Consider the following 21,458-nt stretch of genomic DNA (forward strand, 5'->3'; position numbering starts at 1 on the left):
ACGACGTTTCGGAGGAAACACAAGCGTCCGTCACCAGGTGGGACCGTTACAGCTAGATTTACTGTATCAAGTGAGGCAAAACATTCCAAGATACAAGTTCTTAAATACAAGTTAAGGGGGGAGGAGGGGGGGAGGAGCTTATCTGAGTGTGGTAGCCAATGAACGGAACGTATTGGGGGGGGGCGGAGCTAAAAGAGAACAACAGGTGCACATGCTAAAGGTGCACATGCTAAAGGTGCACATGCTAAAGGTGCACATGCTAAAGGTGCACATGCTAAAGGTGCACATGCTAAAGGTGCACATGCTAAAGGTGCACATGCTAAAGGTGCACATGCTAAAGGTGCACATTCGAGACGTGACTTTACCGAAAAAACCTAAGAGTATACTATTTCATCTCATCACCATTGTTCAACCACCACCAACACTGTCACGACACACTCCCCACTCACCAACTCACCCACACCGTCACAACAATCCTCTTTCTGCCGCCTCTTCCCTCCCATCGCCGTCTACTTCACCCCCGAGCTCCTATAAGAATCTGGCTCAGTTCAAGAAGAGAGTTTCACAACTCGTATTTATTACAGCCTTGAGTGCGGCTTGTTGCTGGCTGCTGAGCCACGAGATGGCATGCGATGTCACCGCAGAGCTTGTGCCAGGCTTGGTGCACGTTGGGGCGATCACGTGTCGTCGTGTCGAAGGCTGCTCGCAGGAGATCAGGGGACAGACCCAGGTGGCACGGGTTGACTGAGATGACCGGCAGATGCACCACCTGGGCTCCCAATTGTGTAAAAAAAAAATTCAATCACAGTTCCTATGATCACTGTTACATTGCTTTTATAGCTTTAGTTTGGTGATTTCGAAAACGTTTTGGTTTAGCCATATTTGTTTGTTGTAGAACAGAGTTAGACTGATAACTTTAATCTAGATTGTCTTATGGTTGTTATTGTTTGACTTGCATCCCACTGGGATTTTTGCACACAGCATTGATATACGGTGCTTTTTCTAGAAGACTTTGCTGTTTTTTTCTGGATGTTTCTGTTTGCGTGTAGTTACAATAAGATGTTTTTTGTTCATGTTTCTGTTTGTTGCGGTTGCACCCGATTCAAGAGCCGAATGGCTCACAGGGCTATAACCAAATAAATAAAACTGAAATGAAACTGAAACTTGCTGCGTTTTATCCTCCCGGCACTTCAATCATTGTTTTGAGCGTCGCTCCTCCGCCCTCCACTGTTTTTGTTGGAGGGCGACTGCCTCCAGCTGTCCCGTAGCTTGACAGTGCACCTTGCGTGGCACAAGCCTCCTCCTCCACACCACACACACCGACCCACCGATGGGAAAAAGAGCCACATGGGCTCCAGTGAACACACTCACGCGCGTTTATTGACGCAGTGGCTCAACATTGGAACTTAAAGTTCCCTAGTTTAAAACCGCAACCGAATAACAAAAGTAGCTTATGCAAACGGAGAAAAAGCCATAGCTAATTTCACTCTAAAACAAGTTATGAAATGTAAGACCTGCGATTCTCGTGAAATAAATTCGGTGTCGAGTTGCGATGAGATGCACGTGAAAGTCTGAATATTTATACTGGAAGAATCCGATGAGCTTTAACGCTCTTTTTCACAGATATCCAGGCGGGTTCCGTTTACGCGGACGCCGTGCATCGGCTGTGCCGGTAAATGCTTCTCACGCACGCACGGCTCCAGTGTTTACAACTAAACTCACTCCCAGGCCACGTGGCTGCAGGGGTGTTTAAAAAAAAACTTTTATAATTAAATGTGGAGGGACAGATATGTGAGGGGCGGTGGCGTGATTTGTAAGTGGCCTTACCCCTCTTGTGATCGAGTAAAGAAATGACGGCAAGCAGTCGCGGTTGATACGCACGCCGCAGTATTAATCGGAGGGGGCGGCCTGCCGGATTCGAACCGCGAACCTCTGCAACGAGCGGCCAACACGCGACCACCGCTCCGGGCCGTCTCACCGCGCCCCGTGGGAATAATTGCAAAATGCGAAATCTCCCTTTAAAAAAACCTCATCCGAATTGCTTAAATCTGAAACGCGTCGCTTGCTTCTAGTCCATAATCCAGGAATCCTCAGTGGCACAGAATTGCACTTATAAAGTACTGCATGTAACATATGCCTTCTTAATGCGAGAGAGCAAAGCGTGAGATGTGAATCGGAAGGAGGAAAAAACCGACGCGTTATTCACGGGCGAACCGCGGGGGGAGGAGGGGGAGGAGGAGGGGGTCTTCGCAAATCCATGCACGAGTCCACGGGAGCGATCCGCGCAGAGCAGAACGACACTCACACACGACCATTCGTGTCGCGTCCACGCCGCGTTCGGCCTCCGCACTGCAGGTCACAGCAACAACTCAACCCCCCCCCCCCCTAACGCACCGCACTCCAGGTGACCTCAATTCTCATTCCTGCGTCATCCCTCGCGCGGCTCCACTCTGGAATTCCGCCCCATTGTCCCCCCACCCCTCACACGCACACACACCAAGCTCTCATAACGAGCACAACCCTGGCTCAATTCAAGACACGTGTCACACTCTCTGTCCATCACCGCGACGATGCTACTCGTGCCGTTTGCTACTGGCCGCTTGACGTTTTGGGCCCGCGCTGTGCAACGGTGTCGAAAACAAACCGAAAAAAAACCGCGTGAACAGAAACGACGACCTCCTCGGGTCACCCTGCAGTCACAGCACTCACGGGAGAGAGGCGATCACCTCGGTAACGGCCCCACCCCGAGCCAAGCTGCTCCTTCTCTCCCACGACACCCCGTGAAGAGCAACTTCATCGCTCGACGGGTTCACGCAGCCAAAGCACAATGTCCGGGTCTACGAATGACCCGTTCACAGCCGACGGTGACCTCCGCACGGTCCAATGACAGTGGTCAACTCCCTTTTAGGCAAAAGATCACCCCCCCGTATAGCCTCACCAGACTTTTGGGGCAAGTGATATTGGCGAGCACCTATTAAGGCCAACACGGCACACGAGGGGGTGGGTGGCCACAACGATGCCTGACCCACCTTTGTCCCCCGAGTGCCGATGTTTATATACACTAAACTATTTTTTGTTATTTTACCAGGTAAGGCCCACTGAGATGTACAGCTCCTTTTCAGAAGCGACCTGCCCACGAATGATAGATCGACAAATTGGCTTGTCATGTGGAAATTTCTAGCAGCCAAATCCTCTAAATGCATGTTTTCTAAACGTGGAGGGAAAAACCGGAGGACCCGGATAGAAATCCACTTGACCACAGGGAGGCCACGCAAACTCCAAATATACAGGCGTCGGAGTCGGGCTAGAACCCACGACCTCCTGCACACCAGGTGAGGTAGTTCACATCTCACCACCGTGGTTCCCCACTGCACCAGGTACTCAATTAAGGCTGAGTCGACCTATGGGAGGCCCAAGACCGGTTCGGATAATCATCACTGTCGGTCGCGGGCAATAATCGAACTCGGGTCGCCGGGTTCGGAGGTGCAGCACGCCAACCGCTACACCCAGGCACAGAGGCAGGCATTGCAGCCCACAGCGGAGAGCGATAACCGCGGGATCAGGGCACGGGGAAACCGAGCGGGCCCGGCCCTGCGGACATGCGTGGGGGGCTGGAGCCCCCCGTGCCGGGCTGGCGTGCGCGGTGCGTGCAGCCGCTGTCGCGACCGGGCGAGAGCGGTTGGGCATCGCTTTGATACCGGGGGGGCGGCTGGAGTCGGTTTCTCATTGTGGCACGAGAACGCCGGTACCACCGCTTTGAACCGGTTCGCCGTACGAATATAAAAGTTTCAGTCGCAGTTTGAGGTTTCTCGCATTGGCGCCAATCAGTCCTCCACAGTTGCGTGCGGTGGGGTAGAGTATGAGTACGCCCACCTCTACGAACATACCTGGTCAGCTGAGAAGAATGTAGCAAACTCCCTCTAAACCTTTAGTGGAAGCCAATTGGGTTACCGGGTTACCGATCATAGTTTAATAGCCCTCACTGAGTGTGGGAGAGTGTAGAGGGGAGGGAGGAGTGTGGGTGAGTGGGGTGTGGAGCGAGTCAGGGAGGAGTGTGGGTGAGTGTAAAGGGCAGGTAAGAGTGTGGGTAAGTGGGGTGTGGGGTGAGTCAGGGAGGAGTGTTGGTGAGTGTAGAGGGCAGGTAGGAGTGTAGGTGAGTGGGTGATTGTAGAGGAAAACCAGCCTCACCTCTGTGATGGTGTCAAATGATAATACTGTGATTGTAAGCAATGCCATTGGGAGAAGGCTGTGCTGATGCTAATCAGCTGTTACCCTCATGGCACTCACAGCCACAACAGAGGCGAATGGGGGCGCTGGACTGGTGCGAGGGGCTGGTGAGCCCCCCACCTTTCAATTATGTCCCAAAACCACGAATGAAACACCAAACTAAACTTGTGCCGGGGGCTCCGAGGGGGTCAGGCAACCATGACGTCATTTGACTAAACCATGTTTGGCAGAGTTAAGATACTTAACCCCCCACCTCCCCGACCCTTGGGGTTCATCCAGAAACAACGGGCAATCACTGCGGCTGACCATGTGGAATGTGGACATGATCACTGTTGAGGAAAGGCTGCCAATCCTCCGTCGGGAACTTGACCGGTACTGTCTGGACCTCTATGAAATATGGGAGGGGGGCAGTGGACTGGTTCTGTTTCCAGTCACCACAGGGATGGACAGTCCTCCTCTCTCAGGGCTGGAAACTATCAAACAACACCGAGTGGCACTTATTGGGCAGTGGTTGTAGGAGGCTGCTAGATACCGGTGCAGACCATGGGCTTGTATTCACCATGCTGTTCTGGCATCGGTGCATCCACATGCCAGGTCCGTTTAGAACATCTGCTGGACTGCGGTGATGGAACAGCGGATACAGGCCCATGTCCTTGAGATCACAACAATGAAGGGCGGAGGAGCGACGCTCACAACGAGTGGAGATAAACCGCAGCGAGTTGGCACAGTGAGAAGCACAGGTGGTGGTGCATCTGCCAGTCATCGCAGCCCACCCATGGCACCTGGGTCTGTTCCGTGACCTCCTGCCAGCAGCAGCGAGCCTTCCACACTCCAAGTGATAGCCGTAATGTGCAATGAGCCTGGCACTAACGCCGTGGTCATGTCACCACCACTTAGGGGTGAATTGCTGTTTTACGAGAAAGGCAGGGGTGTAGGGAAGTGTAGAGAATTAGGCGAGTCCATAAGAGTGTGGGTGAGTGTGGAGGTGAATGGGTGAGTGTAGAGTGGGTGAGTGTAGAGTGGGTGAGTGTAGAGTGGGTGAGTGTAGAGTGGGTGAGTGTAGAGTGGGTGAGTGTAGAGTGGGTGAGTGTAGAGTGGGTGAGTGCAGAGTGAGTGTAGAGTGGGTGAGTGTAGTGGGGGTGAGTGTAGAGTGGGTGAGTGTGGTGGGGTGAGTGTAGAGTGAGTGAGTGTGGTGGGGGTGAGTGTGGTGGGGGTGACTGCGGTGTGCGAGGAGCTGTGTGGTGGCGCTGTTGCCGCTAGGAGCGCCACTGGTCGGCGCGGTGCAGCTGGTTGTAGCGCTGCAGCTCGATCTGGTCCTTGATCTGGTTGATCAGGAGCTGCGCCAGCATGATCCCCACCAGCTGGCACGGGAGGGAGACACAGGGGGAGAGACACAGGGGGAGAGACGCACGGGGGGGGAGAGATGCACGGGTGTCGTGACCTGCGGTACGGTGGTGGACGAACGTGGTACGGAAGAGACGAACACAGTCAGTCAGAGAGCCTGGGTGCCTCTCGCGGGTGGAGTAATCTAAAATTTAAATATATATATATCTTTTACCAGGTAAGGTCCACTGAGCTATATCTTTTTTTCAAAAGCGACCTGGCCACAAATGATAGCTCAACCAAGTGGCTTATCACGTGGAAATTTATATCGGCCAAATACTCGAAGCGCATGTTTCTAAATGTGGAGGGGAAATACGGAGTATCCGGAGGAAAATCCACGCGACCACGGGGAGAACATGCAAAATCCAAATATGCAAGCATCAGGGTCTGGATCGAACCCACGACCTCCTGCAAACCAGGCAAAAGAGTTAACATCTCGCCACTGTTGCGCCCCAAATCAATGAGCGAAGTTCACGGGGACGGTGACGCAATCAGAGTTCTGAGCGACGGAGGAGTCTGCACGTCTGGGAATTGAGGCAGGCTCTGGATGACGAAGAGCTGGGGTCAGAGGAGAGACGGTGGTGACGGGAGGGAGGGAATTGCCCAGCGAAGCGGTGGCTGACCCTTGACGACGGCTCGTCATGAAGCGGCCCAGCGGTTGCGCGCTCCTCCAGCTTGTTGCTGAGGCTCGCGGTCCGAATTGGACAGGCCACCGGGATAGCGAGACCACGTCTCGTTCTGCCGTAGCATGGTTAGATGGGCGTTCAACATCCATATGTAGATTACATTATGTTGTGTGAATAAAAGTGTTGCTCCCAAGATAACGTCTGCGACTTAGTTGGACTCACGACACTACTAGTCGGGCAGGGAGGTGAGGGGGGGCTCTGGGGGGAGGGGTGGGCGGCGGCAGGAGGGGTGGTCGGTAGCGAGGGGTGGTGGTGGGGGGTCAGGGGGGGGTCACCTGCGGCACGGCGAGGCCCAGGGCGACGCCGCCCAGCAGGTAGAGGTGGCCGTGGGCCCAGGCCACCAGCTTGTCGATGCAGCCGCTCGTGTGGACCGAGCGCGCCGCCTCCAGCTGCTCCTGCTGCTGGACCCCGTAGCCGCACATGGAGTTGAGCACGGCCTGCGGCGCGCGCGCGGGCGGCAGCGTGGCACACGTCAACCTCACCGGCCTCGCCGGCCACACCAGTCTCAACATGATCAGCCTCACCGTCCTCAACATCATTAGCCACCTCACCAGCCTCAACATCACCAGCCTCACCGTCCTCAACATCATTAGCCACCTTACCAGCCTCAACATTACCAGCCTCATCGGCCTCAACATCATTAGCCATCTCACCAGCCTCAACATCACAAACCTCACCAGTCTCAACATTATTATCCACCTCACCAGTCTCAACATCACCAGCCTCACCGTCCTCAACATCATTAGCCACCTCACCAGCCTCAACATCACCAGCCTCACCGTCCTCAACATCATTAGCCATCTCACCAGCCTCAACATCACCAACCTCACCGTCCTCAACATCATTAGCCACCTAACCAGCCTCAACATCACCAGCCTCATCGTCCTCAACATCACCCGCCTCACCAGCCTCAACATCACCAGCCTCACCAGCCTCAACATCACCAACCTCACCGTCCTCAACATCATTAGCCACCTCACCAGCCTCAACATCACCAGCCTCACCGTCCTCAACATCATTAGCCATCTCACCAGCCTCAACATCACCAGCCTCACCGTCCTCAACATCATTAGCCACCTCACCAGCCTCAACATCACCAACCTCACCGTCCTCAACATCATTAGCCACCTCACCAGCCTCAACATCACCAGCCTCACCGTCCTCAACTTCATTAGCCACCTCACCAGCCTCAACATCACCAGCCTCACCAGTCTCAACATCATTAGCCACCTCACCAGTCTCAACATCACCAGCCTCACCGTCCTCAACATCATTAGCCACCTCACCAGCCTCAACATCACCAGCCTCATCGTCCTCAACATCACCATCCTCACCAGCCTCACGAGCAACATTAGTCTCACCAGCATTGCCAGCCTCACTTCTCACCAGCCTCAACCTCACCAACCCCCCCACCCACTGACCTACCCAGTGACTCACCCAGTGACCCACCCACCAACTTGTCCAGAATAATCAGGAAAAGACCCAAGCAATTATTGTCTTTTGGCAGGACCGCAGTCTGAAGTGAAGCATCACGTATCCACTCTTTAACTCGCCGGGTGAGCGAGCTGAGACAATTGTGTTTGCCCCACCTTAAGCGTGCGCAATAATAACGATCTAAACCTGTACCCCACGCAGGATCCGCTCGCTCTCAAAGAGAGGACGACTCGAGACGCGAGGAGAAACCACAGAGGGAAGGCAGCAGCTAGGCAGTGAGCCGGCCCTACCAACAATTCTCCAAGGTCTGCGGTCCTCTACATATGGAGGTGTTATCGGCCAATTAGTGTTCATTTATGTGGGAGAATACCGAAGCACAAAGAGAAAGCCCACACTCAATCCTACACAGACGGAACATTCTTGATTTGAAGCTTTCGTGACTGCAGAACTCCATACTCTGTGGCTCTTTCGGTAAAGTCAGCTGTGGTTGTCCCACCTGATGACGATTGCTCGTGTTGCGATCGAAACGTCGCGATCAATTATTTTTCCACCTACGTGACTTTACCGAAAGAACCAAAGAGACGGAACAAGTCGAATCCACATTTTTGGTTTACCGCCTTCTCCTCTGCGAGCCAGGGTTACGGCTCCTCCCTGGGGCCCATGAGAAGGGGAGTTTCACAACGACGCGTGTGTGTCATCCACCAGCCCTCGCTGCCGCCTCCACAGCGCGGGATCACAGGCAACCACGTGCAGCAGCGTGGCCGCCACCGCCCGCGACGGCAACCTGAGCTGCGTCGCCGCCACCACGGCTAGACAATTGCCCCCCACTCCCCCCGTGCGCCTCTTCTATCGCTACCACGGTCGACCGCGGCGTAGCGGCCGTGGCCGTGGGAGTGGGGGGCGGCACCTCGTCGCGCTGGGCGAGGCAGCAGGAGAAGGGCACCCCGCAGCGCTCGGGGCTGGGGTTCTCCAGCGAGCAGTTGAAGTACATGTTCCGGCTCCAGTCCTTGTAGGTCGCACCGCCGCAACACTCGAACTGCAACGGCAGGCACAGCCGCCCGGCGGCGGAGTGACGACCACGGCTTGCCGTTATTGTGAGTATTGGTGCGTTGTCAGAATCAGAATACTGCGCTCGGTTACCCGGGAAAGTCTCCCTGAATCTCGAGGCTCTAATTGGGGAGGGGTCCAGTCATGTTTGTCGCAGTAGGGGATGATGTTGCTGCTTTCTGCTGCTGTGTGTGATCCCAAATGAGTGTTTGGTTGGTGATTCGAGTGGGTGAGTGGGTGGGTGAGTGAGTGAGCAAGTGGGTGGGTGGGCGAGTGAATAGTGGCATGAGTGAGTGATTGGGTGAGTGGGCGAGTGTGTAGGTGATTTGGTGAGTGAATGAGTGAGTGGGTGAGTGTTTTGGTGAGTAAATGAGTAAGTGGGTGAGTGAGTGAGTGAGTGAATGAGTAAGTGGGTGAGTGAGTGAGTGAGTGAATGAGTGAGTGGGTGAGTGCTTTGGTGAGTGAATGAGTGGGTGAGTGCTTTGGTGAGTGAATGAGTGAGTGGGTGGGTGGTGAGTGAGTGAATGAGTGACTGGGTGAGTGCTTTGGTGAGTGAATGAGTAAGTGGGTGGGTGAGTGAGTGAGTGAATGAGTGAGTGGGTGAGTGCTTTGGTGAGTGAATGAGTGAGTGGGTGAGTGAGTGAATGAGTGAGTGGGTGAGTGAATGAGTGGGTGAGTGCTTTGGTGAGTGAGTGAGTGCTTTGGTGAGTGAATGAGTAAGTGGGTGAGTGAGTGAGTGAGTGAATGAGTGGGTGAGTGTTTTGGTGAGTGAATGAGTGAGTGGGTGGGTGAGTGAATGTGCAACCTCCTGCTGGCCGTAGTCGATGGCGTTCTGCAGGTCGATGTCTTCACGGTAATAGACGATGCCTTTGTTGATCAGTTTACTAATCCGGACACGTGCCTACAAAGACAAAGATCACCTGTATAGCCTTAATAGACTGTAGGGGCAAGTGCTGTTAACGAGCACCTATAAAAGCCGGCACGGCACACGAGGGGGTGGGTGTCCAGCACCACGCCCGACCGTGTTTGTCTCCCGAGTAGCATCGTTTTACACACTATACCAGGTACTCATTTGATGCTGAGTTAACCTAGGGCAGGCCGAAGATGAGGTTAAATATTCGTCACTATTATTAGTTACGAGCAGAAATCGCTGGGTTCGTAGCGCAGTGCGCTAATCACTGCACTACGGCTCATACGTGCACACACACGCATATGCCCACCCACACACCCGCATACACAAACATCTCTATTAATCAGAAATCATAGCAAAAATCGATAGAAATCACAGCAAAAACACCGCTTAACAGTTTGCTGGCGAGTGTCGCATCGTCACAGAAAACCGTGGCTTCACTGCGGATTCACGTGAAGCGCCACGTACCCAATCACCGCTTAATCTGACAGTGAAGATTGTTCTTCAGCTCACCGGGTGAGCGAGCTGAGACAATACGGACCGTGAGGATCGCTCTCTAGCTCACCGGGTGAGCGAGCCGAGGCAATACGAGCCAGCGCGTCGTAACGACGCGTGTGTGCGTGTCTGGCCGTGTTGGGTGGTGGAGGGCTCAATGGAGGCGACCGTTGCGACGCTGTCCCGCGATGGCGCCGTCACCTTGTCGGAGAAGACGAAGCCCAGGACCCCGGCCGCGAGCTGGAGCAGGAACACCACCGCGAGACACACGGAGAACTGTGGGGGGCGGGGGGGGGGGTGTGGGGGGCAGGGGGGGGAGGGGGGTCAGAGAAGGAAATGGCGTGGCGCTGGCCACACACCCTTCCCTCACATGCCGGCCTTCGTATGTGCTCGCTAACAACTCTTGCCCCAACAGCTTGCTGGAGGCTACATGTGGGATTTTGTGTGTGCAAGTAAGTTTTAAGATTCATGTTGTGTGTGAGAGCGTTGTGTGTGTGATGTGCGTCGGTGACATTGTCAGTTGTAATGCATAGTCTGAGCTCCATTACACAGACACACATGCATGTGTTGCAAACATGCACATGTTGCACACATACACGTGTTGCACACAAACACGCGCGCGTGTGCGTCTGTGTTGCAACACAAGTACACGCGTGTGTGGGTCTGCGTCAAAACGGTTTTATATTCGAATGAGCATCGAGGTGGCGCTCATCTCCGGTTTACAGCCCTGACAATGCGACTTTCCACGTTCCTATGACGGGGGGTAAATCCATGCTCAGGACCACTCGGGTAGATACGAACCATGCGTGTTAAATGGGGCCACCCTCATTCACGTCAGGCGTGTCGCTTCACACGCGATCAGCGACTCTCATATCGTCTCTCCACACACATGAACAGGCACCCCCAGCGGCAGTTGTCTCTGTGCAGCCTGCGAGCAAGCATTGGTGTGCGACGACCGCTGCTGCGTGATCCGATCCCTATCGGGCAGCTTGCTGTGTCATCTCACCAATTTGGACCGTGGCACCCATGGCAGGCGATGACCCAGTGGTTTCAAACGACATCACGGGATCTTTAACGCCCGCCGTGAGAGAAGACGACGGTGGACGTGGTAGTGGTCATTTTGTTTTTACAGTTAATACCCCCACCGCAGCATTAACCGGGGCGGCCAACGGGATTTGAACCGCGAACCCCTTGCAACGAGCAACGGGCTGCAGCGCTGCGTCCTACCATCTGCAGCAGCACGATGTTCTCGCGCAGCGCGCCGATGCAGCCGCAGAACGTGATGAGGAACATGAGGCCTCCGCCCACAATCAGCAGCACGGCCGGGTCGGCGATGAGCGTCGCCACCGCAGCGTCTGCGCAACGCACGCACACAACGCATGGTGACTTGAGTGTTCAGCCACGAAGGCCTCGCTGAGTCTCGCTCATGTTCGAAAGCGTCCTGCCTAAGTTTGTCACAGTAGTGGGGGGGGGGGGGGGTGATGTTGCGGCTTCTGCTGTTGCTGCAGGTGACCCAGATTTAGTGATCTGCAGGTGATTTCTCAGCATTAGGGATGCTTTTTTGGCCAATGCCAGCTACACCGAGCGGTTTTGTTTTAGCCGTGGGAGGAATCCGCAAAACCCGGAGGAAACCCAAGCAGAAACAGGGGGTGAACTCACAAGCTCCACTCTCGCACACTCTCGCACACTCTCGCACACTCTCGCACACTCTCGCACACTCTCGCACACTCTCGCACACTCTCGCACACTCTCGCACACTCTCGCACACTCTCGCACACTCTCGCACACTCTCGCACACTCTCGCACACACTCGCACACACTCGCACACACTCGCACACACTCGCACACACTCGCACACACACGCACACACTCGCACACACACGCACTCACACGCACTCACACGCACTCACACGCACTCTCACACACTCACACACACTCACACACGGTCACACACTTTCACACACTCACACACACTCTGCAGAACTCCACACAGAGAGGCACCAGAGTCGAGAATTGAACCAGCATCAGCACTGTGCCACCGCCGCCCACGCGTTACCCCCCCCCCCGCCACACGCAAGGGTTTCCTCCAGATTCCCCGGTTTATTCCCGTTGATAAAACAAAACCACAGTATCATTGGTATTGGCCAAAAAAACATTCCCGATGCCGAGAAATTACCTGCGAATCAACCCAGCACCACGCAGAACAAAGACACGGGAAGCAAAGCTTCCTTCACTTCCTGCACACATGGGTGTGGAGGCACGCCGCCTTTCGGTCCGCGCCTTCCCAGCCCTGGCGTGCGTCTCCTCTGCTTTCCTCACATCCTGCGATAGGCCCCCGTATCTGGTGTCACGACGCCGCTCGTCGTGCTATGATCAGTCAAGAGGCAATTGGCCGGAGCTGACGCACGCTGCACCGAGTTCAGCGTTGCTTTTGTGCAACGTTTGCAACGTCTCATGCGATGTGACGCAGTGATTTGCTGTGCTCGTTTCTATTCGCTGCTTCACTTGCTGTGCTCGATTTGTTTTGCTTTTTTTTCATTTTGGTGACCAGATCTCTCTTGGTTTCTCGAATTATCACCCAGTTAAATCAAACAAAGTTTCGATTTAAAGCTTTCGTGACTGCAGGGATTCATATTCTTGGATCTTTCTGTAAAGTCACGTAGAAGGGAAATAATAAAATAATATTAATAAAACATCATAAAATTCTCACGACGTTTCGGCCACAACACAAGCAGCCGTCCTCAGGTGAAGAACAGAGCTGTCGGAAAGACAGCGTCCCAATGAACACCGCTAAGCTTGGCAGCGTATTTTTAAGCTGCAGCGTGGACAAAATTCCCTGCCACGTGTCGTGACGGGCACTGCGAGATCCTACCATGTCTGTCCAGTGCTCGCCAAGCTGCATTGGCTTCCGGTTACCGAATGAATACGTTACATGGTTGCACTCATTACACACATAAAGTGCTTGCCACGAATTAACCAGAATACCTCGCTGATCCCGTCAAGGAGCATACACCATCACACTAACTCCAGTCATCCTCGCAGTGGCTTTTGGCGAGCTATTGAACAAAGATGGTCACAATATCGTGTGCTTTCACATGCGCTTTTGCAGCCGTCTAGAAATCTCTTAGCCACTGGCAATTTTAAATCTAGATTGAAAACACATTTCTTTAGAACTGCTTTTTGTGTTTACTTTGTTGTCCTTCCCCACACCCCCGATTAGTAAGTTCGGCTACGTACCTGTGTGAAAGAATTTCAACATACGTAAGTATAGTTTCACAGGTTCACGTTTAGAATCCAGCAGGCCACCCCGGTTAACACCGCAGGTGAATTAACCAAAAAACACTTCTCCTTGCGGTCTGCTTGGTTAAAGTTTCCCGCGACGTCGTTCGAAGAAAGTGGGCTACGTGTACCGGCGTCACAGTCCACGTTAAAATAAAACACAATCAACTGAAAATTAATCAATGGGGGTGATTGTGCACAGAGGAGCAACATCGTCCCCCCCCCCCCCCCCCCACTGCTGTGAAACTCGTGCAACCTGTCTCCGTGAAACACAACGGCGCCTTCCTCCGTGGTGATCGCCCCGTGCCACCCGGACCGACAGCGCCCATACCACACATGCACTCAATGGCTGCCGCTGTTCTTGCTGGCGGTTGTCCTTGCCGACTGTGGCCCGCACTGCACGCTGGCGCCGTAGCACCTGAGCCAGGCTTCGGGCATCACCTGCAATCTTCTCCACCTTGGCATAGACCCCGACCGCCAGCACCACCACTGATATCACCTACAAAGACAAAGGCAAAGATCCCCCATATAACCTTGGCAGACTGTGGGGGCAAGTGCTGTTCGCGAGCACCTATGAAGGCTGGCATGGTACACAAGGGGGTGGGCGGTCAGCACCACACCTAACCGCCTTTGTCTCCCCAGTGGCGATGTTTATACACCACATCAGGTACTCATTTGAGGCTGAGTCGATCTAGGAGAGGCCCAGAACCAGTTCAGATAATCGTCACTGGTGTTGGCCGTGAGCGGGAATCGAACTCCGGTCGCCGGGTTCGTAGTGCAGCGCGCTCACCGTTCCACTACCGTTCCCGACTACACACACACCAGCCACATCAACACCATCGTCACCAACCACATCAACACCATCATCAGCGACATAACAACACCATCATCACCAGCCAAATCAACAACATCATCAGCCACATCAACACCATCATCAGCCACATCAACGCCATCATCACCAGCCACATCAACACCACCACCAACTACATTAAAAACAACACCCATGGCATTAACAACAGCCACACACCTTTTGCGAGGCTAGGTTCACCTTGAGTTCACGTGAATTGTGGAATGCTCACTGGTAGGAGGTCACAGGGCAGACCCAGGTGCTACGTTGACCGAGATGGCTGCCAAGCTGCACCACCTATGCTCGTCACTGAGACAACTTTATACGTTTTAGCTGCCCGGCGCTTCACTTGTTGTGAGCATCACCCTTCGCTGTTGCTGGAGGGAAACTGCCTCTAACTGCCCAGTAGCGTCCTTGACGAGCCTCTCCACACAGGGCAATTTTGACACCGCTGGGAACAGTCATCTGCAGGTCTACTCAGCTTCACATCCTCCTGTACCGCATCAGTCCATCTCGTCTCTAGCCCATGCCCCACACATTTAGCCCCCTCAATCGGCCAAACAGTCGCTGCTCAGGAAAGTGGTGGCTGGGCATGCGGGCTACGTTACCCAGAATGCACACCATCATCGCCTGCTGGTGAAGCTCACTGGTGGGACTGTGACCAGATCTTTCAAGGATCTGTGAGCTTGTCACAATACAGCCTGGTTCAACCCTAGGCAGGCTCGTCTGAATATTTCAAACCGGTGCAAATGTTCCTTAAAAGGGCTCAATGTTTCGCAAGCATAGAGAAGGGAGGGCAAAATTGTGGCTGGAGCTTAGTATTGAGTGACAGGCTAGATAGCTTCCACACAGCATTATGCAGCTGATGAAAAGATAATGCTGCTCGACTGATTCAGTGAGACCTCCGCTGCCAAACCAGAGGCGTTAATAAGCACACTGCCCAGGTATGAGATCTCCTCCACCCTCTCCACAACTTCCCTATCACTCGTGGAGTATTTAATGACATAAAATACCCAGGCAGATGCTTTTTTTGTGGGGCTGATGGTAAGGCCCCATATTTCTTAGCAATACACTCCAGATTCAGCAGTAGCATCTCCAACTCTTTCTCACAGTGGGAAGCAAGCACGAAGAACAATCAAGAGCCCTGGCCTGTTGATGGTATCATAGGTCTTGACCAGGTCAATAAAGCAGAGATGTAGATCCTGTTGAAATTCCCTACACCTCTACTGTAGGCAGACCGACAAAGAATTTGGTGGTGCATAAATAATAGAGGTTTTTTTGGGTTAGATCACGTAAATATATAAATGTGTCGTTAAAATCCGCCACCACCCGACACAGCCAACTAGTAAGGGTTGTGACGTAAACAGAACATGCCAATTCGTCACGAGTACAGCACTAACCGGTGTGTTGGAGAGCCAAGCCACAACATTTACAATTTGGTGGTGACCAGCTACAAAATGGGACCTTTCTTCCAGTATCAAAGTATGAAAAAATAAGAATAGGTTTAACCCTTTCTGGCAATACAACAGGTGTTAAAATGTTCAAACACCAAATAGAAACCTATTTTTTGTATAATTTAATCTCTTTGCAAGACCAGTTTGAAACCTTAGACTGTAGGGGCAAGTTCTGTTAACGAGCACCACACACACACCACCACACACACACCACCACAGACACACACAGCACACACACACCACACACACACACTACACACACCACACACACCACACACACACACACACCACACACACACACACCACACATACCGCACACCACACATACCGCACACCACACACCACGCACACACCACCGCGCACACACCACACACACCACACCACCACACACACACATGTATATGTCCGTACATACACAAGCACAGAAGTACAGAATAACAACGACCACCACCGTTTGCCAGGTGCTCCACCACACACATCACCACCACCACCAGCAACAACGGATTTTGGAGAAAGAGGAACCTCGGGTCAGAGAGACCTGGGGACAGGAGCACAGGGGGACGTGGGACAGGAGACAGTGGACAGAGGAGACAGGGAGACAGGGGGACAGAGAACAGGGGGACAGGAGACAGGGGACAGAGGAGACAGGGAGACAGGGGGACAGAGAACAGGGGGACAGGAGACAGGGGACAGGGGAGACAGGGGGACAGAGAACAGGGGGACAGGAGACAGTGGACAGAGGAGACAGGGAGACAGGGGGACAGAGAACAGGGGGGCAGGAGACAGTGGACAGAGGAGACAGGGAGACAGGGGGACAGAGAACAGGGGGACAGGAGACAGGGGACAGAGGAGACAGGGAGACAGGGGGACAGAGAACAGGGGGACAGGAGACAGGGGACAGAGGGGATAGAGGGGGCAGGGGGGCCAGTGGATCGTGGGACAGGGAGAAGTGGGACAGGAGACAATGGACAGAGAGCAGGTGACAAGAACAGGGGGACAGGGAGACAGGGGGGAGACATGGGACAGGGAGACACAGATGACACAGGGAGGCATGAGGCAGGGAGACACAGGGGAGACAGGGGGAGACATGAGACAGGGAGACACAGAGGGGACAGAGGGGAGACGGGAGACACAGGGGGGGGACATGGGGGAGACATGAGACAGGGAGACACAGAGGGGACAGGGGGAGACATGAGACAGGGAGACACAGGGGAGACAGGGGGAGACATGAGACAGGGAGACACAGGGGGGGACATGGGGGAGACATGACACAGGGAGACACAGAGGGGACAGGGGGAGACATGAGACAGGGAGACACAGGGGAGACAGGGGGAGACATGAGACAGGGAGACACAGAGGGGACAGGGGGGAGACACAGGGGGGGACACGGGGGAGACATGAGACAGGGAGACACAGGGGGGACAGGGAGACACAGAGGGAGACATGACACAGGGAGAGACACAGAGGGAGACATGACACAGGGAGAGACACAGAGGGACAGGGGGGAGACGGGAGACAGGGAGACACAGGGGAGACATGACACAGGGAGACACAGAGGGGACATGGGGGAGACGGGAGACACAGGGGGAGACATGACACAGGGAGAGACACTGAGGGGACATGGGGGAGACATGACACAGGGAGAGACACAGGGGAGACATGAGACAGGGAGAGACACAGAGGGACACAGGGGAGACATGACACAGGGAGAGACACAGGGAGACACAGAGGGACATGGGGGAGACATGAGACAGGGAGAGACACAGAGGGGACAGGGGGGAGACGGGAGACACAGAGGGACATGGGGGAGACGGGAGACACAGGGGGGGGACATGGGGGAGACATGAGACAGAGGGACAGGGAGACACAGAGGGAGACATGACACTGGGAGAGACACAGAGGGGACATGACACAGGGAGAGACACAGAGGGGACATGGGGGAGACGGGAGACAGGGAGACATGACACAGGGAGAGACACAGAGGGACATGGGGGAGACGGGAGACAGGGAGACATGACACAGGGAGAGACACAGAGGGACATGGGGGAGACGGACATCGCCAGGTGCGGGGCGGTAACGCCCTGGCAGACCGCTCGGCCTCGGGCCCCGCGTCGCCCTCTCACGCTCCGACTCGCGACCTTCACCCCCCCAACTCTCTCTCTCTCTCTCTGCCTCCATCTCCTTCTCCACCCCTGACGCTCACTCACCCAGAAGACGAAGTTGAAGAAGAAGAGGAGGTATTTGATCAACGGGCTCACGAAGCTGAAGTCTTGCTCCCCTGCGGCGCCCGCCATGCCCGAGTCGGGTCCGGCCTCACCACGACGATGACGATGATGCTCCCCTCTCCTCTCTCTCTCTTCCTCCTGTCGTCGTCTCCTCTCTCTCCTCCTCTGATTCCCGATCTCTCAAATCACCTCCCGGCGGCTCTGTGTGCCTCTCGCTCGCTCCTCCCGTCTCGTGCAGTTCGATGTCGTCGCGACCGGGAGCAGAGGAGGAGGGAGCGCCCCCTAGGCACGGGTCATCGACATCGACACATCATCATCAGCACCAACATCATCACCATCATACTCACCAACATCACCATCATCATAATCACCAATCATCACCATCATCATACTCACCAACACCATCATCATCATAATCACCAATCATCACCATCATCATACTCACCAACACCATCATCATCATAATCACCAATCATCACCATCATCATACTCACCAACACTATCTATATATATAAAATCGTTCATGTCTGTGTGTCTGTGTGTGTGTGTGTGGACTGCACTTTCATTGGACGGCGGTTGCCCCTGGCAACGGCTAGCCACGCTTTCGCCGCTTTCATTGGACGGCGGTTGCCCCTGGCAACGAGTAGCAACTTTTCTCCGCGGGGTGGACGCCATTTTTAATAGCGCGGGGGGGGGGGGGGGGGGGACCGGCACCCGTACCCAGCGTTCGCCGGGTGCGAAAATCAGGCAAGGCGGGAGGCTCTGCACGGTGCTAGGCCTCGACACCCAACACGCCACTCTGAGGTAAATTCATACAAATTTCACGTCCTCTACAGAGTGGCGAGGGAGGCAGAGTGGCGAGGGAGGCAGAGTGGCGAGGGAGGGACTCAGCCTCAAAACGAGTAACTGGTGTGCCGTATTAACATCGCCACTGGGGAGACAAAGGCGGCCGGGCGTGGTGGATACAAGTCCCGGGCAAAGCCGGGTCATGACTATGTGTGTATGTGTTTATGTGTATGTCTCTGTGTCTGTATGTATGTGTGTATGTATGTGTCTGTATGTGTTTGTGTGTATGTATGTGTGTGTCTGTATGTATGTGTGTGTGTATTGTGTATGTGTTTGTGTGTATGTATGTGTGTGTTTGTATGTATGTGTATGTCTGTGTGTATGTGTGTGTATGTGTTTGTGTGTATGTGCGTGTATGTATGTGTGTGTATGTGTGTGTCTGCAGCAAGCGCGTGTATGTGTACCTATGGACGCGCGCGCGTGTGTTGTGTAGGGGAACGGTAGTGTAGTGCTTAGCGTACTGCCTGTGTCTATGTGTGTGTGTGTGTGTCTGTGTGTGTGTGTCTGTGTGGTGTGTCTGTGTGTGTGTGTCTGTGTGTGTGTGTCTGTGTGTGTGCGTGCGTGGTGTGTAGGAGGAACGGTAGTGCTTAGCGTGCTGCCTGTGTGTGTCTGTGTGTGTGTGTGTCTGTGTGTGTGTGTCTGTGTGTGTGTGTCTGTGTGTGTGTCTGTGTGTGTGTCTGTGTGTGTGCGTGTGTGGTGTGTGGGGAGCGGTAGTGTAGTGGTTAGCGTGCTGTCTGTGTGTCTGTGTGTGTGTGTCTGTCTGTGTGTGTGTTCTGTGTGTGTGTCTGCGTGTGTGGTGTGTGGGGAGCGGTAGTGTAGTGGTTAGCGTGCTGTCTTTGTGTCTGTCTGTGTCTGTCTGTGTGTTTCTGCGTGTGTCTGTGTGTGTGTGCGTCTGTGTGTGTGAGGAGCGGTGGGTGTAGTGGTTAACGCTACGCTGCGCTACCAACCCGGCGAACCGAGTTAGATTCCCGCTCATGGCCACCACCGATCAAGATTATTTTAACCTCACATAGGTCGACTCAGCCTCAAACGAGTAACTGGTGTGGCGTATTAACATCGCCACTGGGGAGACAAAGGCGGCCGGCCGTGGTGGATACAAGTCCCGGGCGAAGCCGGGTAGTACAGCTAGTCATCATCATAATCACCAATAATCACCATCATCATACTCACCAACACCATCATCATCATAATCACCAATCATCACCATCATCATACTCACCAACACTATCATCATCATAATCACCAATAATCACCATCATCATACTCACCAACACCATCATCATCATCAGCACCAACATCATCATCATACCAACATCACCAACACCATCATCATCAACACCAACATCATCATCAGCACCAACATCACATCCCCATTTTTGGATGCACGACGGACGGACGGACACAATAATCCCCTGTGGGCTGGTGGAACCAGGAGGTTCCTACCAGAATCATGACTGCTCGACTCCCTCAATGGGGCTTTCAAACGCAAACGAGGAAACGCGATTCCAATTCAGTCCGCACACGAGTCCCTCCTGCAATGCCTCAGCACGTGTTTGTTCCAACACATTGCACGCCATAATAGAGGGGTATTTGGGGGGGGGGGAGTTAGATCACGTAAATATATAAATGTGTCGTTAAAACCCGCCACCACCCGACACAGCCAACTAGTAAGGGTTGTCACAAGCTGGTTGTAAATGTTGTGGCTTGGCTCTCCAACACACCGGTTAGTGCTGTACTAGTGACGAATTGGCCACGTTCTGTTTACGTGACAACCCTTACTAGTTGGCTGTGTCGGGTGGTGGCGGGTTTTAACGACACATTTATATATTTACGAGATATAACCCCAAAAAAAACTCTATTATGGATGATATTGGTCGCGAAAGCTTACTACTGCTACGTGGTAGTAAACTAACATTTGAGGCTGAGTCGACCTAGGGGAGGCCCAGGACCGGTTCAAGTAATCGTCACTGGTGTTGGCCGTGAGCGAGAATCGAACTCGGGTCTTCGGGTTCGTAGCACAGTGCGCTAACCGCTGCGCCACCGCTCTCTGCTCACCCCCATCACCAACCACCCCCACCAACTCTCTCTCTCTAAACATCGATTTTGCTTGAAGGCCAGTCGCCCGAAACGTCTACATTAAACTGTCAGGTTTATTCGTTAACACGTCTCTTCCTGCCTAGAGCACTCAGCAGGGACGTATCGAATTGACGTAATGGTATGATGAAGAGAACATTGAGGAATTGGTGCACAACTCCCGTTCACCATTCTCGGCCAGTGGTGGAATTTCCACGTTCCTGTGGCGGGGCCGAGTATTTCCAGAGGGCACGTACACATGCACAATCCTTTACTCCTGATTACTGATCAGTGCGATGGATTTGGGGGGGGGGGGGGGGGGGGTTACTCGACTCATCATCCTTAGTTCCGGGGTCGATAAAACGAGTACCACTTTGTTGAGCCAACAGTGGTTGTCCTCTCCACCACTGGCGAGGCAGCTCTGTGTGCAGGAGATGAGCACCGACGGCTCCGTGACCGATTTAGCAGTAGCACCTCGCTCTGATGAGGTCGACGTTGTGTTTGGTGGTGGTGGTGGTTGTTGGTGGTTGTTGTGTTGGTGGTGGTGGTTGT

General features: G+C 53.9%; 1 protein-coding gene across 2 annotated transcripts; it reads right to left on the reverse strand.

Annotated features, from left to right (window-relative positions):
• Positions 1 to 1,362: 1,362 nt before the first annotated feature.
• On the reverse strand, positions 1,363 to 18,571 carry LOC133339199 (tetraspanin-33-like). 2 transcript variants are annotated; one of them, XM_061547351.1, is made up of 9 exons: positions 18,482 to 18,571; positions 17,970 to 18,269; positions 13,903 to 13,960; positions 11,410 to 11,537; positions 10,384 to 10,458; positions 9,583 to 9,678; positions 8,638 to 8,766; positions 6,572 to 6,733; positions 1,363 to 5,588 (listed from the first exon to the last, which is right to left on the reverse strand). In XM_061547351.1, exons 2-9 carry the CDS (start codon positions 18,054 to 18,056, stop codon positions 5,484 to 5,486), a joined length of 840 nt encoding a protein of 279 aa, XP_061403335.1. In that variant the 5' UTR covers positions 18,057 to 18,269; positions 18,482 to 18,571; the 3' UTR covers positions 1,363 to 5,483. The 2 variants fall into 2 exon arrangements, with proteins under 2 accessions (XP_061403335.1, XP_061403336.1); XM_061547352.1 differs by lacking the exons at positions 17,970 to 18,269; positions 18,482 to 18,571 and having other exon boundaries at positions 13,793 to 13,931.
• Positions 18,572 to 21,458: the final 2,887 nt, after the last annotated feature.

This window comes from Lethenteron reissneri, unplaced genomic scaffold (assembly GCF_015708825.2).
Source record: "Lethenteron reissneri isolate LAM-NWPU_2019-01 unplaced genomic scaffold, ASM1570882v1 scaffold_1646, whole genome shotgun sequence".
NCBI lineage: Eukaryota > Metazoa > Chordata > Hyperoartia > Petromyzontiformes > Petromyzontidae > Lethenteron > Lethenteron reissneri.